The following is a 16,122-nucleotide window of genomic DNA, read 5'->3' as shown; positions in this document are numbered from 1 at the left end:
GCTTAATTTTACCCATTGACGTCTAGGATGGGAGCCAGAATAGACAGGGATGGGGAAAGGATGCAAGAGAAATCAAAGAGCATTGTAAACTTCACCACAAATTGTACCTAGGGCTGGATTAAGGCTAACTGGGGACTTAGGCACGCAGTGGCGTAGGTCCTCTCATGGCATCACCCCCAGGCAATAGCAGGGGGAACCTCCTCCCAAGAGTGACAGGAGCAGCAGCAGGAAAATCCCCTCCGACAGAATTGGGCAGCAGCATGGGGGACCTTTTCCCCCTAGGAGAATGAGCAGGTGCCCCTTTCCTCTTGGAGAGGCAGAAGTGGCTGCAAGGGGCCCTCAAGTATGTAGTCCCACAGTTAGGGTTCATCTGCTTAGGTGGGGAACTGGCACACCGCCCTCTCTTCCTCCTGCTGCGCTCAGCCCTTTCTATTTGGGCAGCAATAGAGTTAACATCCCATTGAGATAACCATTGCAGGTCACACCTCTAAAGCTATTGTTTCACGCTACCTGTAAAGGCAGTCATCACTCCATTGGTTACACTTGGGTCACATTTTTAAGTTTCCTTCACAACCATAAAGGCTAGAAACTTGCTGTTTGTTTTTTTTCTTTTTTGGGGTGCTGCTTTTTAAGCATGGATTCTGATGTACTCATATGACTGCGGGAGCTGGGGCCCCGGGCATAGACCTGTGTGCCTATGTCTTAATCTAACCCTGCTTGTACTTTTAAAAAAAAATACACACCTTTATGCATTTATATTACACGATGTAATTTATGCTAATGACTGGGATAGACTCGTTGGAAATTACTGAATTTTACAAATTAGCATATAAGTGAACAAACACAAAAAATAAACAAGGATATTGCACCACAAACTATATGCTTGCTACTTGATTTGACAAATGTGATTTATTTTGGTGTCTGTCTAAATTAGGGTTTTCTAGAGCACGCATCTCTGTGATATGTGAGCACTAATTTCCTAGTAAATGTTCTGTAATGTGTCAAAATAATGAAGTCTTAGTCATATGAGACATTACTGCAGCACTCTTCTGTTGTACCTTCTCAGAATAGGTGGAATATGTGAATAATAAGGGTAGGGTCAAAGGGTAAATAATTGATATTGAAAACTGTGTGTGTGTGTGTGTGTGTGTGTGTGTGTGTGTGTGAGAGAGAGAGAGAGAGAGAGAGAAAATGGTCTGTGCTGTGAAAAAATAACTTTTGACGATATCTAATTCTGTTTATTAACAATCTGATCCAATGTTAGGGCAGACATTGGGGTGTTTTTTCTGCCCTTGGGTACTATCTATGCCTAATATAGATGTTAACTGATATGCCCAAGGTTCTGTGCCTCAGTTTCCCCATGTGTAAAAATTACTATAACACTTTCCCACCTCTCAATAAAGTTGTGTAAAGCTTAGTTGGCTAATATTTGCTAACTACTGCTTGATCCTGAGATAAAATGAGAAATTGAAATATAAAATGTCAGCTTTGAATGAAAATTGAGTAAATCAAAAACAGATGTGCGGTGGCAAAATTCATTATAGCATGTTACCAAAAACAGTTACCTTAGGGTGTGATGGGAACACATCTTTAATACAATAGTGGGCACTAATTAGCTGATGATAACAAGGTATTATGTGTATTACAAATGAGAGACTCCTAACAGATTTTAGTAGTGATGAGAGCCAGGATGTGAAAAAGTTTAACCTCAGAAAGATTCTTAAATGCAATAACTTAGAGCACAAAAAGTAAAATATATGTATATGTTTTAGTTGCTTCTGTCAACATTTGAAGTTCAGCAACAATAGGCAAAGATTAGATGAAATGATTACTTGCTGTAACAGTGGCTCTTTGAGATGTGATGCTGACAAGTATTCCACTTAAGTGTGTGCACGCCCAGCACACCAAAGCCAGAGAAATTTGCTTAGCAGTACCCATGGAGGGATGGTGCTTGGACCTCATGGCAATACCCTCTTCCTCCCCCCAGCTACATATTGCAACGCTGCCCTGTCCCTCCTTCAGTTCCTTCCCACTGTACCTGAGTAGATGCAGCCGTGTCTTCCACTTAGGTGACTCACAAGCCGTACCCCCCAAGAGGCAGGGCTTGGAGTCTACATAAACAAGGACCGCAGGACCGTTCTACCGAAGCTTACATCTGCCATGGAAGATGGAGTTATGGCATAATGGTTCAGGAACATATGTATTGGCGACCATATAGCAGCCCTGCAGATGTCCAATATGGAAACGTCACTATGGATGTGGCTTGCACCCTCGTAGAATGAGGTCAGGCCCCGCTGAGGCGGTGCAGCTGAGGCTATTTCATATGCCATCTTGATGCAGGATGTTATCCATTTGGAGATCATCTGCAGAGAGACCGTTTGACCCTGAATGCAGTGTACATATGACACGAACAAACGACGCAAAGCATGAAACGGTTTAGTCCTATCCAGGTAAAAGGCCTGACGTTGCTTGACATCTAAGGTATGGAGATGCTGCTGAAGGTCCAGAGCAGCAAACCAGTCATTCTGAGACAGCATGGGGAGGATAGTCGATAGTGAGGATTTGGAACTTCATGTACCTGATATATTTATTGAGGCTGTGAAAGTCGAGGATGAGTCTTACCCCTCACTTGGATTTGGGTACCAGGAATAGAAGTCATGACCGGTGTTCTGGCGGAACCGCCTCCTCCACTCCCAAAGCAGTATCTCATGAGAGGGGTCCCTGAAGAGGGATGGGGGGGGGATGGGAGAGAGGAACTGGATGGCATAACATGATCTGACCATCCTTAGGATCCATGTCTGTAGTGAGTGAGACCCAAGCATTGTGAAAGCAGGCCAGCCTGTTCCCAAAGCAGGGGGATGAGGAGAGAGGAGCAACGACTGGAACAGTGCTGTGGACCAAGGAGTCAAAATGGGTACTTGAAAGGCGCTGGGGGAGGGTGGATGGATTGGCTGAACCCCAAGCCCGCCTGCTTTCTCCTGTAGGATCGATCAGTCTTTCTGGGGCAGCCCCATTGCCTCGGAGGAAGGAAAGGCTGGCCAAACGTGCACTACAGACGATGGTGCTGCTGCTGGATGCCATAGTGGCGCTTCTGCGCTGCTGGCATGTACGCCCCCACCAACCGCAGGGTAGCCCATGAGCCCTTGAAGGAGTGCAGCGTTGAAGAGCAAATCCTCAATGGCTTGCTGGACATTGGTACACTATCCAAATTCTGGAGCAAGGATGCCCTCCCCTTGGTGACCAGAGGCCACCACACTGATCGAGGTGTCGATATCAAGCGCAGACTGCAAGGACGTCTTAGCTATCAAGCAGCCTTCAGGGACAAATGCCGAAAATTCCTCCCATGAGGCCTCGGGCAGCTGGTCTGCGAACTTTGACATAGCTGTCCAATTAACAATATCGTACTTGGATAGCAAGACTTGTTGGTTAGAAGTTCACATCTGTACATCTGTTAGCAGTTCACATCAGAGGAGGTGTAAAACTTGCTGACCATGAGGTCCCTATCCTTGGGCTGGACTTAAACATTTCTGCTGGACTCTATCATTCACAGTTACGACTAGGGGATTCGGGATCAGATGGGAGTAAACCCCCTCAAATCCCTGCATGGGAACAAAATAGCGCTTCTCCATGTGCTTAGCCGCACAGTGTGAAGGAAGTGTGCTCCAGAGGCTTCGACCAGTTCAAGGAGCGCATTGTTCATAGGGAGGGTGACTCTCCCCGGGGAAGATAGCTGTAAAATGTCCACCAATTTGTGGGTATTCCCAAGGGAAGAAGCTACATGCCGCAAAGGTCTTGGTATGCCTTAAAATCCTCCAGTACCGAAGGGGAGAATGAGCCAGGCTGCACAGCATTGTCCGGAGATGAAGACGAGGCTTTTAACTGAGCCAAAGCTGAATCCTGGTCCAGGGTTGATGGATCTGGACAGGCTGACTATGGAGGCTCTGCAGGGAGAATGACCGCCTGGGCCTGGGCCTGTAGCAGATAGACGGTACCACCGCAGACCTGGCCAGTTATCTCACCTTTGAGCGAGATGAAGAGCGGGACTGTCACAACTTAGGAGCATTCCATAGACTCCATGGAGGCCACTGTCATGGATAAGGCATTGGTGGCTAGAAGGTGCTGGGCTAGGGACCTCTGTCCCAACCATGAGACACACGCCAATCTGGTATCTGTAACAGTCCATCAGCAGCCCTCAGTGCTGGTCGGATGATGGAGAACAGGATAATGACAACCCCGACTGAGATGCAGAGGAGCCTCAGGAGCCCGGAGATAAGGGTGGAGCGAGACCAGAAGGAGCGAGCAGGCGGTCTGAGTTGTCCGTCGCCCAGAACAAGGCAGGAAGTGGCACTGTCGAGGGAAGTGGTACCGTCGGTACTGAGCATGCCAGTGCCAAAATCTGTCTCGGTCCTGAAGTGAACAGCAGTACAGGGGTGTCTGATGGTACTGACATCAAGGGTGGCAAAAGCCGCCCCGGAAGCATTTGTGGTTCTGACTGTAGTGGTGCCGAGTAGGTTCCCGGTACCAGCCCTACATCCGCAACCTGTGGAAGGGAAACATTGGGGTGCAGTGCCAACTGACCTGAGTGTTCACCAGCTCATTCAGTCAAAGGGGCTATAGTTGACGCAGCCCTGGCAAAGTCCTGGTCCAAAGGAGAGGTTGGGACCAAAAGGTAGAGGAGGTCCGTAGCTGCCTGGCACGCCACCAATGTGGAAACACTCAGTACTGGCATCTCCCTCATCGATACAGAACTCAATGTATGCCTGGAGGCTGGAACCGGAGTCAACAGTGGAGGTTTTCTAACCTCCCTACTAGGTACCGGGGAAGGGTTAGAAATACCCGTGCCGTCCTGGGCACCAGCACCCAATCTGGCAAACGGCTCCTCCGTTTCTTCGGAGAGGCGCCCGCTCTGGAATCTGAAGCGGCTGTGCTCTTGGAACCCAAGGACGATCTCCAACCCGATGAGGTTCTCGGCACCGAAGCAGGCCACATGGCCAGTTTGAGCAGGTGCCGCTTCAGGTGAAGGTCTCAAGCCACTTGAGTCCATTTCTTAAACAATCTGCACATCACATAACGCTCCTTGACGTGGGCCTTGCCGAGACAGAGCAAGCACCACGTGTGGGGATTGCTGTTGGGGATCACTCCCCACACAAAGGACCACGTTTGAACCCCGGTGAGGGCATCACTGAGGGAAACAAACTACTAAACTTACACTACTCTAGCTAACCCTAAGGGTACTACTAACTATACACAAGAGAAAAAACTGAACCAGTTGTGAGGTTGAGACTACGCAGAGCTCCAACTCCAGGCACAGGCAGTAAGACGAACTGAAGGAGGGTTGGGGCAGTGCTGCCTCATGTAGCCAGGGGAGGGGCTACGGCCATTAGGAACAAGTGCCGTCCCTTTACGGGTAGTACTAGGCAAATTTCTCTGGCTCCAGTGCATCGCGCACGCACACACCTATGTGGAACACATGGATGCATCTACTAGAACAATCAGTATTTTATTCGTGCAGTACTAATTCATGAGGAAAAAATGTAATATGGTTAACTGAAGTATGCATGGCCCACCATTTTTATTCCTTCTTCACATAGAAAACTCAAATTTATTAGCATAGGTCTTGATCTTACAAACCTTTATTCACATTGCACTTAGTAACATGAGGAATCCCTTGATGTGAAAGAAAGGGTTCATGTTAGTAAGAATTTGCAGGATTAGGTCTGTAGTTTAAAACATCTGTCTTAGGGCATGGTACTAATTCAAAGTGTGTGTGTGACTGAGACCACAAAGACTTATGTGCCTATTCTCCTACGTAATCTCTACAGGGCATACTGTAACTGGAAAAACTGTACTTTCCCTCTCCAGCTCCATAATCCAAAGCATCAAGCAGCAGCAACAAATCTGTGGGTGGTTTATCCAAAGTATGCTAAATTTCTATTGGTTGTTTTTTTTCTTAGGTGCTGTTTACTTACCCCCACTCTTACAATATCTCTTAATAATATTAATTGCATGTGGGGAGATACACCTCCAGAAACTATTATAAATAGTTCTTTATTATCATTATTTGTATTGCAATAGCACTTAGAGGCCAGCGCCCTGTTGTGCTAGGTAGCATAAAAACTTAATAAAGGGACAGTCCAAGTTCAGGGGGAGGGATAGCTCAGTGGTTTGAGCATTGGCCTGCTAAACCCAACGTTGTGAGCTCAATCCTTGAGAGGGCCATTTAGGGATCTGGGGCAAAAATCTGTCTGGGGATTGGTCCTGCTTTGAGCAGGGGGTTGGACTAGATGACCTCCTGAGGTCCCTTCCAACCCTGATATTCTATGATTCTAAGCCCAAAAGAACTTAGATTCATAGAGTCTAGGACTGGAAGGGACCTCGAGAGGTCATCGAGTCCAGTCCCCTGCCCACATGGCAGGACCAAATACTGTCTAGACCATCCCTGATAGACATTTATCTAACCTACTCTTAAATATCTCCAGAGATGGAGATTCCACAACCTCCCTAGGGAATTTATTCCAGTGTTTAACCACCCTGACAGTTAGGAACTTTTTCCTAATGTCCAACCTAGACCTCCCTTGCTGCAGTTTAAGCCCCTTGCTTCTTGTTCTATCCTTAGAGGCTAAGGTGAACAAGTTTTCTCCCTCCTCCTTATGACACCCTTTTAGATACCTGAAAACTGCTATCATGTCCCCTCTCAGTCTTCTCTTTTCCAAACTAAACGAACCCAATTCTTTCAGCCTTCCTTCATAGGTCATGTTCTCAAGACCTTTAATCATTCTTGTTGCTCTTCTCTGGACCCTCTCCAATTTCTCCACATCTTTCTTGAAATGCGGTGCCCAGAACTGGACACAATACTCCAGCTGAGGCCTAACCAGAGCAGAGTAGAGCGGAAGAATGACTTCTCGTGTCTTGCTCACAACACACCTGTTTATACATCCCAGAATCACGTTTGCTTTTTTTGCAACAGCATCACACTGTTGACTCGTATTTAGCTTGTGGTCCACTATAACCCCTAGATCCCTTTCTGCTGTACTCCTTCCTAGACAGTCTCTTCCCATTCTGTATGTGTGAAACTGATTTTTCCTTCCTAAGTGGAGCACTTTGCATTTGTCTTTGTTAAACTTCATCCTGTTTACCTCAGACCATTTCTCCAATTTGTCGAGATCATTTTGAATTATGACCCTGTCCTCCAAAGCAGTTGCAATCCCTCCCAGTTTGGTATCATCCGCAAACTTAATAAGCGTACTTTCTATGCCAATATCTAAGTTGTTAATGAAGATATTGAACAGAGCCGGTCCCAAAACAGACCCCTGCGGAACCCCACTTGTTATGTTAGGTCAGGTTCAAAGTAGAAGCAAGGTTTAAAACACTTGAATCCATGAAGAACTGCAGATCCAATTATAGCACTGGAATTTAGGCTGGCATTTTCAAACCTGGATGCCTAAATTTAGCTCCTAAATACAAGCAGCCTGGCTTTCAAAGCTGATGAGCACCCATCGATCTCACTGAAATCAATGGCAGTGAAAGGTGCTCAGTGTCACTTTTACTTAAGTGCAGAACTTTAAACACCTAGATTTGAAAATATTGGCCAAAGGTTTGTATGTGTGGCACATTTAAAAGAACGGGTTGGTTTAAAATTGCATCTATACATTCCAAGCTTTAGAGCCTTACCCTACTACTTTGGTGTCCAAACATCACCAGCATTGGTAACAGACGTAGACCATCTCAATCGTTTAGCCTAGAACTCATCTGTAGCTGCCACATTCTTTCAGACATAAAGCACTGGAACATGTACTAGGCTCCTGAACTGGAACAAAATGCAGCCTACAAAAGTGTAACTCTCCAGATGTTTTCAGCAGGAAATATCAAAGCTACAAAGTGCCAATATTTAAAGATTCTGTAAATTTATGGAAAATCTGTACCCCTTGTGCTTTCTTGGCCTCGCTTGTAAGAAAAGAATTCATATGGTATTCAGAGAAAGCATTCCATATTGCAGCCTGCGGTTGCTCAAGCTCTAGATACTCCTAGAGCAGCCTGTTTCCTTTGAAATCTAAGTCATAATTTCCATGTTGTTTTGTATGGCAAAAACCTTGGTTTTTTTTCTACTGGTTTTCATAAGACGGTTTGTATTTCGCACGAAATACAGGGTATTTATGATACACTGAAGATTACATGTGTGCATTTCCAAGAGGAGATTAAGAAAAAAGGCCCATAAAATGGTGCCTAATGCAGATAATTGGTCCTTGCTTTCTTTATAGTACCTGTTTCTGTATTTACAGACAACTAAATTGTGTCCCCTTCAGTCTTTTTTTCTTCAGACTTGCCAATGGTTCTATTGAAGGGCCTGTTTTGCAAATAAAACTCACCAATCTGTTTTGCTGGTACATCTCAATCTTGTTTGCTGCTTCTCCAGGATTTGAGTGAGTGAGGCCTTCTTAACAAAGATGTTCTCCAAAAATAGACCTGTCCTGGTTACTAGCCTGATGGCATACTCACGTCGGAATCATCCCACAGCCATTTTGACACTTCTTTGTGGATTGGCTGTTAGAAGGGGGAGGGAGGTGGGAGATTTGGGCAGGGAAAGAGGAAGAAGGAAATATATAAAAACAAAATATAACCAGTAGCAAGAGGTGGAACGATGAAAGGGGCCACCACCACCACCAGCAACAGCAAGAGTTCTATACCCAGCCTGCTCCTATGGTTAAGTATCTGGACTATAGCCTGGGCTCTATGAAGGGTGGATGCTGCCTGAGAACAGATGTCCTCTGGTACCACTTAAAAAAGTAGTGACACCAGAGGTGCATGCTGCGTGGGCCACAGGGTCACTAAAGCCCCCAAGTGACTAAACAATGGGAGGATGGTGGTGCTTCCCCTCTCCTCTGGCACTGCTGCAAGGATGTGATTTTTTGTTTGTTTGTTTGTTTGTTTGTTTTATAGGTCTGCTCATCTCATATGTGGGTCAGGGACTATACATGGCAAATAAAAGGGCCTGCCTAGACACAAGTCAGCTTATGTGCAAGTACATATGGTAGCTGTTCAGATTGAACTTTGAAAATGGGCTCTTCTTCACATACCTTAGTAGAGTTCTCTGTCACTGATACAGGGTTAAATAAAATGGTTGGTGTTTTTTTTTAATAGTTTTGTAAGGATTGTTTTGGCTCATGGGAAAAAACCTAGACCGTATTCTACTTTCATTTACACCAGTGAAAACCAGCAGATCTCCACTAAAGTCAGCAGTGTTATTCTGGATTTACTTTGGAGCAAGAACAGAATTTGTGTTTCTGATTTGGTAAATGCATAGATTTTTAATAGAAGTAACAAATCCCACCACCATGTAGGATTTTGCTGAATCAGGCTTCCATTTCCCTCTCTTGGTATTATATAAAAATCATGTCTATAGTGGTCACCATTTAAAAATCAACATTTCCTAGCAGATACCACACAGTTATTACAATTGTTTCCTATTTAGGGGGAAACTGTGGCATCTCAATTACCACTGTAACTGACACATGCTCATTTTTTTTAATGGTGACTGGATATTAAAAGCTGGATGAAAATCAATAATTTGTCTTTTCTCATTGTAGTTGGTCCCCGGACAGATACTGATGCAAATGAGTCCATTGAACAAATAGATGAAGATATAGCAGTGACTCAAAGTCAGATGAACTTTATTTGTCCTATCACACAGGTATGCTATTACTATTACTGTAGTAGATAAATATTTCCCATCTTCAATTACTTCACTGCATCTTCATAGCCATTATAATCCTATTCACATTCCTACCTATATAACATACTTGTTAGCTATATATGTATACTGATTTTTAGAAACCAGACAATGGTCATGTTGCTGAAATAAAACCTCTCAGGAATAATGCAGTTTACCACGTGGGGCCTGATCCTGTAATTTGAGTAGTACAGCATATGGACCACAGGGACTTCCTGCCGCTTTAAGCAAAAGACTCTCATGTGTGGGGCTTGGAGTTTAATTATATTTTCTTGCCAGGGGACAGTACTTTCTGCCACAAGATAATACCTTCCTAACATATGGGGGCCTGGATAGTTGTGAAAGTTAAAGTTGATTGTAATAATAGCTAGAGAGAAAGAAGGGTGATACCTACAAACTGTATTCTATACAGGGGCGCAAGATAGTTGGGAATTTTCTGTCAGAATGATTTTCTGTTTGAAAAATGCTCTTTTTGCAAAATCCAAAATTTTCCATTGGGAAAATCAAAATGACAGCTGCCCATCCAGAAGGTCCTTGCCAATTTCATTTTCAGACAGAAAATGAAACTGACACAAGCCTTCAAGGCAGTAACGAGCAATCCAAAAAATTCCACGTTGATTCTTCCAATGCAGAATTTTTCTGGAAATCCGTTCCCACCAAAAATATTGTGGTTTTTGTCCTGTCTTGGGATGATTTCCCCCCCCCCCAAATGAGGGGTTTTTTTCCATGTAGTTGATTTCCATTTACCAGTCGTCTCTAACTGGGTCTGTTAGCAACATCCCACGGCAGGTCTGAGAATGTTTTCAAGGTCATCATTAGTTCTGTTAAGTACAGTCATATTGATTGCAGATGGAAATGCAGAAGCCAGTTCGAAATAAAGTCTGTGGCCATACCTATGAAGAAGAAGCCATTCTAAAAATTATACAGCGTCGAGAAAATCAAAAGAAAAAGGCACGGTAAGTTAGCAAAAATGTGGGGGGGTGGGAATACTTGGCTTGCTGTGTATGTGGAATCATATTCCACTTGTTCTATGAAATTTATTTGTGTTGGCAAGGCTGAAGGAAGTAATATTTAAATGCCTGCCCCCAAATCAGTCTCCTCATTAATACTGTGCACATGGAGGATACCTCTTGTTTTTATTTAAAAATATATATATATTTAAGGAAACATTCAGCAAGTGTATGGGGAAGTAACAGCCATTTGTTAGTCTCTAAGGTGCCACAAGTACTCCTGTTATTTTTGAGCCATTCACTGTACCTGCACAACAAAATAACAGAGAGCTAGTACAGTCCTTAACAATACAGAGAAATTTTAACAGCTTACAGTTGCTAGTTCATTTTTTTTTCTTACCGTGTGTTTTTTAAAACTGTCAAAGTTGATGTAAAAAATAATATAACTCCTTTGCAAATGGAAGGGGAAAGATAGTACTTTTATAGCTGATATATGGTACTACAATAAGAAAAAGGAACTAATACAGAAAATTATCAACCCCTAGATGAAGGGAAGACTGTTCAGCCAGAAAAATAAGCTGTACAGTCCCTTCCATAATTCAGGAAAACACTTTTTACCATAGACAATGCTGGTAGTACTGCCTATGGTTAAGGTTGCTTGACACTTTCCATACAAAGACCCTATTTTCAGCTGCTTATAACTTTGTTAAATTTAGGGCATATATTTTTCCATGCTTGGTGTCTATCTCAGGCGGCTGCTGCTGCCGCTATTATTGTTGTTTAATTTCAGCAAAAAGGTTTCAGCCATTTGAGAATGAGATCAGGGAAAATATGGGTGAGTTTGCCTATGTTGAAAACATATATTCTCTGTCTTATGGTGAGAAGCAGGGCCATGCTATTTGGCAGTGGGGTCACCATGGTGTCGGAAAGAGACTGTTTTTCACCAAGCAGCATATGTTTGGCCATGTTATAAGCCTCTGAAAAATTTGCAGTTTTGCACATGCTCAGGAGAGGTTTGTAAGAGGTTGATGGTATTATTCTCCAAAGATTCTATCTGCACTGAACATATGTAAGCTGCACGCAGCTCCCGTGCGATGACTGGCTGCTCGTGCACCATCCCCACAGTGACTGTGCATGCACCGTCACAGGACTGAAAAAGCTGAGTAGGACTTTCCCTGAAATTGTTCTTCCTGACTTCAGGAAAGTTGCTGTTGTGCTAGCCACTCAAATGGATAACAGGGAGAAAGCAATCTGACTAGAATGCAAATGGGTGAAGGGAGATGGGCGCTCTGGGAACAATAGGAGTCAGAGGGGACAGGGAGGCAGAGGCACAGAAGCTGGGTTGGGGGATAGGACAAAGCGGGACAACAGTTGGGAGGTGGAAAGGAGCCAAAAGAGGTAGCAACAGGAGCCAAAGGGTGGGAGCAAAAGGGAACAGGCTGTGGGGACAAGGGCAGAACAGCCGATAACCACTAGACACACTAGACACACCAGAACCTGGAGTTGAACAAAGTAGTACCAAGTCTCAACGTTCCTCTGCTGTCAGTAATCAGCAGTGAAATCCACTAGCAAAATGAGTCTCTTCCTCCTCCAGAGGATGGTCCACATGGACAATAACAGCCCTGCTACTCAGATAGCTCAAGTCACAGAGGTTGTTGCTGTGAATCTAAAGGTTCTAATCTTGCTGATGACCCACATGGGAGTCAGTATGCTTCCACATGATAGAATCTGTTTTTTCCGCTTACTTTTTAAGAAACTAAGGAAATTACATGGAAACACACATCCCTATATTAAGGTTGCCAAGTCAAGCACTTAAAATTTAGAAAATGCCAGAATTCAAATAGCACTTCTGGCATTTCCTAACTTCTTGAACTTTTTGTTAAGGCAAAGTTAAAATAAAACATTAACATACTACATTGTACCTTACTTATTCAGTATCAGGTTACTATTTAAAGAACATGGCTACAGATTCTGGCTTGCCGGCTAGGGAGCCCTCCTCCTCTGAGTACACTAGAAAGAGTGACCAAATTTCTGAATACCTATCTTCTTTTTGGCACTTCTTGTGTATGTATTTGGTATGAAAGTTTTTCCATTACAAGAACAGTCCATATTTTATTGTACCCCGTTCCATAGGAGATGGGGTCACATTTTTCCAATACTGTGCAATACAGAGTCTAGCTGTTAGAACAATACATTAATTTATTTTTATTGCTGATTAAAATGCAGATCCTTTGCTGGAGCATTAAGTAAGCAGGTCAGGGGATCTCTTGGAAGCCAGCATTTTGTCATAAGATGAATCTCTTTAATAATTTCCTCCAAAAAAACAACTAATTTCTGGACACCACTACCACATGATCAAGTATGTTCCCCTTTTCCGGCCACCCCTCCAATGGAACGCCTCCCTACTAGCAAAAATATGATGGATCTTAACTAGAGTCAAATGCTATCTATACAGTAATTTATAAATTTTTCTTTGAGCTCCACAAATTGAAGATGTATATCCCCTTTCCCATAGAGAGCCCTAATCATCAAGGTCAGTTTCTTTGTCCAAATCCCTCAACAGCTTTTTCAATCAAAATTGTGTATATCTTATAAATTTAAACCTTTTGTTTCCAGCTTTCTCCTGGGTCAACTCCTCAAATGTGGTTAAAGGTCTCGAGAGTCTCCTCATGTCCAGATTTCACAATAAAATGTTTGACTTGTAAATACTGAAAACACGGGACCTTTGTATTTACATTATTACCTACCTCTTGGTATGACTTCAGATCAGGACCCAGAAACAGCTGTCTGAATTGAGAAATCTCAGCGCCTACCCACAATGAATGGTCCCTTTGATATTTCCTAGGGATAAATTCCTGATAGGAAATGCTACATTAATTAACAAACTTTTGAGTGCTTGACCTGCAACCTTAACATTGTTTAATGTAGGGGTATTTTTGATGTAATCATATGGTATGTTAGAAGTGCACATGACAGCAATAACAGGGGTTTGCTCTAATTACATTTAGAAAGGTCAGTTAGGCATGCTACATGTAACTCTAAGTTCTGCGTATATCTGTCTGTTAAAATGAGCTGAGTTGCTGTGTAATTAACATTTGTTCTGGAAATACAGAATCGGTTTTTGAAATGCCACAACCTGCTAGGTCTATAGAAACCATTCATTCCTACTCTCTCAAGCTCCCAGCTGGAGTAAACCATTTTCTTTTGTGCTGCTACATGATTGCATTCTTCACAGCGGTGTTCCAGGGGGAGCAAACATTCCTAACGTGGTTTAAAGGCAAAACCTGATCTGTCGGGCAAAGCCCAAGTTAATGCACTTTGTCAGGGAGATCAATAAGTAGCTGAGGGAACAGGGTGAGGAACGGAATCCTCTCCCCATCCTCATCCTAGAGCTACAGCCACTGCTATAGGCAAAGCAATGTAGTACTGGCTACAGCAAGCTGCATACTCTTCTTTCCTCAAGGCCTGTGGAGTTGATGGGTGTACTTCACAGACCATTGGCTGTCTCTCAGCCATTTCACCTGGCCTGCCCGCAGCCTCCACCTTCTATGCTCCCACAAAGAAACCTGCTATGCAGCTCAGCTCCACTGCAGCTTAAGGGACTGCTGCATACTGCTGTGTGGCTTTCCCAACACCTTGCAAGGTGCCTTCCACAGCCTGGGAAAATTTCATGCACTGGTCACAGTAGTGCTAATACTTACAGGAAGTGTTTTATATGAGACTTTCAAGGCACTTGACAAACCTTAATTAAGCCTTGCAACACGTCTATCAGACAGATAATTATTATTCTAACCAGTTTATAGATTGAAAAACTGAGGCACAGCGTGATTAAGTGATTTGCCCAAGGCAGACACAGCAAGCCAGTGACAAAGCCTGGAATAGAAGGGATGAGAGCTGACTCTATATTCCAAGTCCTAGACAAAATTCCTTCCCAAAAAGAAACTAGGTTCCAAAAAAAGTGAGTCCTCAAATGTTTTAACTGTGGGCATTATCCATATACATCTGGCTCCACTAGCAAGGGAAAAAAATACCCCATCCCTGAATATCTTTCACTGTAGAAGTAATCTGACTTTACCTGACTACCTGCAGCCAAATATCAAACTCTGTATTTGTTCTACTTTTAGAGATCACTAATATGACACACAATCCTCTCCCCCTCCATTCTTGTGAGGACTCATCACTTTTCATAACCCTAGCTCTTCCACTGACTCACTCTGTGGCTCTGGGCAAGTCACTTAACCTCTTTAATCTGTTTCCCTATCTATATAACGAGGCTAATACTTATTCACCACAGATTGGTGGGGGGAGAATACAGTGCTTTGAAGATGTAAAGCAATATACAATGATTACAGTAAGTAACTGTATTATTAGTAACACTAGCAACTCTCATTGGATTTAAGACAGTGATCAACAGGTGAAAGTCTTTATATCTCATTACACTCATTCCCTTGAGACATCAACTCCCACCTATTAAGATAATTAGACTTTTTTTCCCAACAGAGATTTATTATCTATCAAGGAAAAGCTGCAGCAAGTCACCGACAAAGTTACTCTGAGGGGAGGGCGGGAATAAAATATAAAACAGCAAATGCTACATTCAGATGACTAATATAATTCTTCTGATTTATTTATTTTTCTTTTTAACAGCTGCCCTAAAATTGGCTGTAGCCATTTAGATGTTAAGAGATCAGATCTTGTGCCAGATAAAGCATCTAAAAGAGCGATTGACAGTCAGAATAAACAAGCCCGATCAATGCCGTAGAAGTCAGCTGGACACACTGTTACCACAAAGAAAATTTGTTATTGGAGGTCTTGTGAGATAAGCTGCTGATTGTAAGCAGGTTGTGTAACTGATTGTTATTTGAAGTGTTTCATTTGAAGGCAAAGTTGAAGGTGTCAGCTATAACTGAAAGCATTTCTTAAACTGCCAAGTGTGAAGCATTCCAGATTAACTTGTTTGTTTTTCTTCCTGAACCTCTAAAATGTTGCATTTTATAAATAAAATGTATATGCGAAATGTAACCTCCTTTGTCAGTAGTGTGCTCATTTTCAAAGCATTCTAAAGATATCAATTTAGGGCCAAGCCTGCAAAATGCTTGCTACTGGGTGCACTGTTTCCTACTGTGAGCCATCCCAGTGAGACGTCTCTGTTGTTGCTGGGGCTACTCATGGTAGGAGGCACCATGGCCAAGATTTTCAAAGGGACGTGATCTGGCGTGCCTCTCTTTTTGGATGCCCAGCACAAGACCTCTTAAGGGAGCCTGATTTTCAGAAAGTGCTGAGCATCTGGATCTCATGTTTGGGAATGCAAAATCATTAGTCACTTTTATTAACCGCAGGTCCTGGCCCTTAATCATACTGTACTTCTTATATTCAAAATCTTTTATTTCAGACTTTATGTATTTGGAATTCCCAAGGGGGTTCACATTGATATTTTATGTGAGA

General features: G+C 43.2%; 1 protein-coding gene across 1 annotated transcript in view; it reads left to right on the top strand.

Moving 5' to 3' along the window:
• Window positions 1-15,687, top strand: part of NSMCE2 (NSE2 (MMS21) homolog, SMC5-SMC6 complex SUMO ligase) — a 167,910-nt gene extending 152,223 nt beyond the window's left edge. Inside the window, exons 5-7 of the mRNA XM_065399222.1 lie at window positions 9,585-9,688; window positions 10,577-10,683; window positions 15,325-15,687. Of these exons, the coding sequence (XP_065255294.1) occupies window positions 9,585-9,688; window positions 10,577-10,683; window positions 15,325-15,439 (326 nt within the window). The 3' untranslated portion in view covers window positions 15,440-15,687. The remainder of the gene's footprint in view (window positions 1-9,584; window positions 9,689-10,576; window positions 10,684-15,324) is intronic.
• The last annotated feature ends 435 nt before the right edge of the window (window positions 15,688-16,122 follow it).

The sequence above is a fragment of the Emys orbicularis genome, chromosome 2, assembly GCF_028017835.1.
Source record: "Emys orbicularis isolate rEmyOrb1 chromosome 2, rEmyOrb1.hap1, whole genome shotgun sequence".
Classification (NCBI taxonomy): domain Eukaryota; kingdom Metazoa; phylum Chordata; order Testudines; family Emydidae; genus Emys; species Emys orbicularis.
The sequence above is the reverse complement of the archived record's forward strand: the minus strand, read 5'-3'. Positions and strand labels throughout refer to the sequence as shown.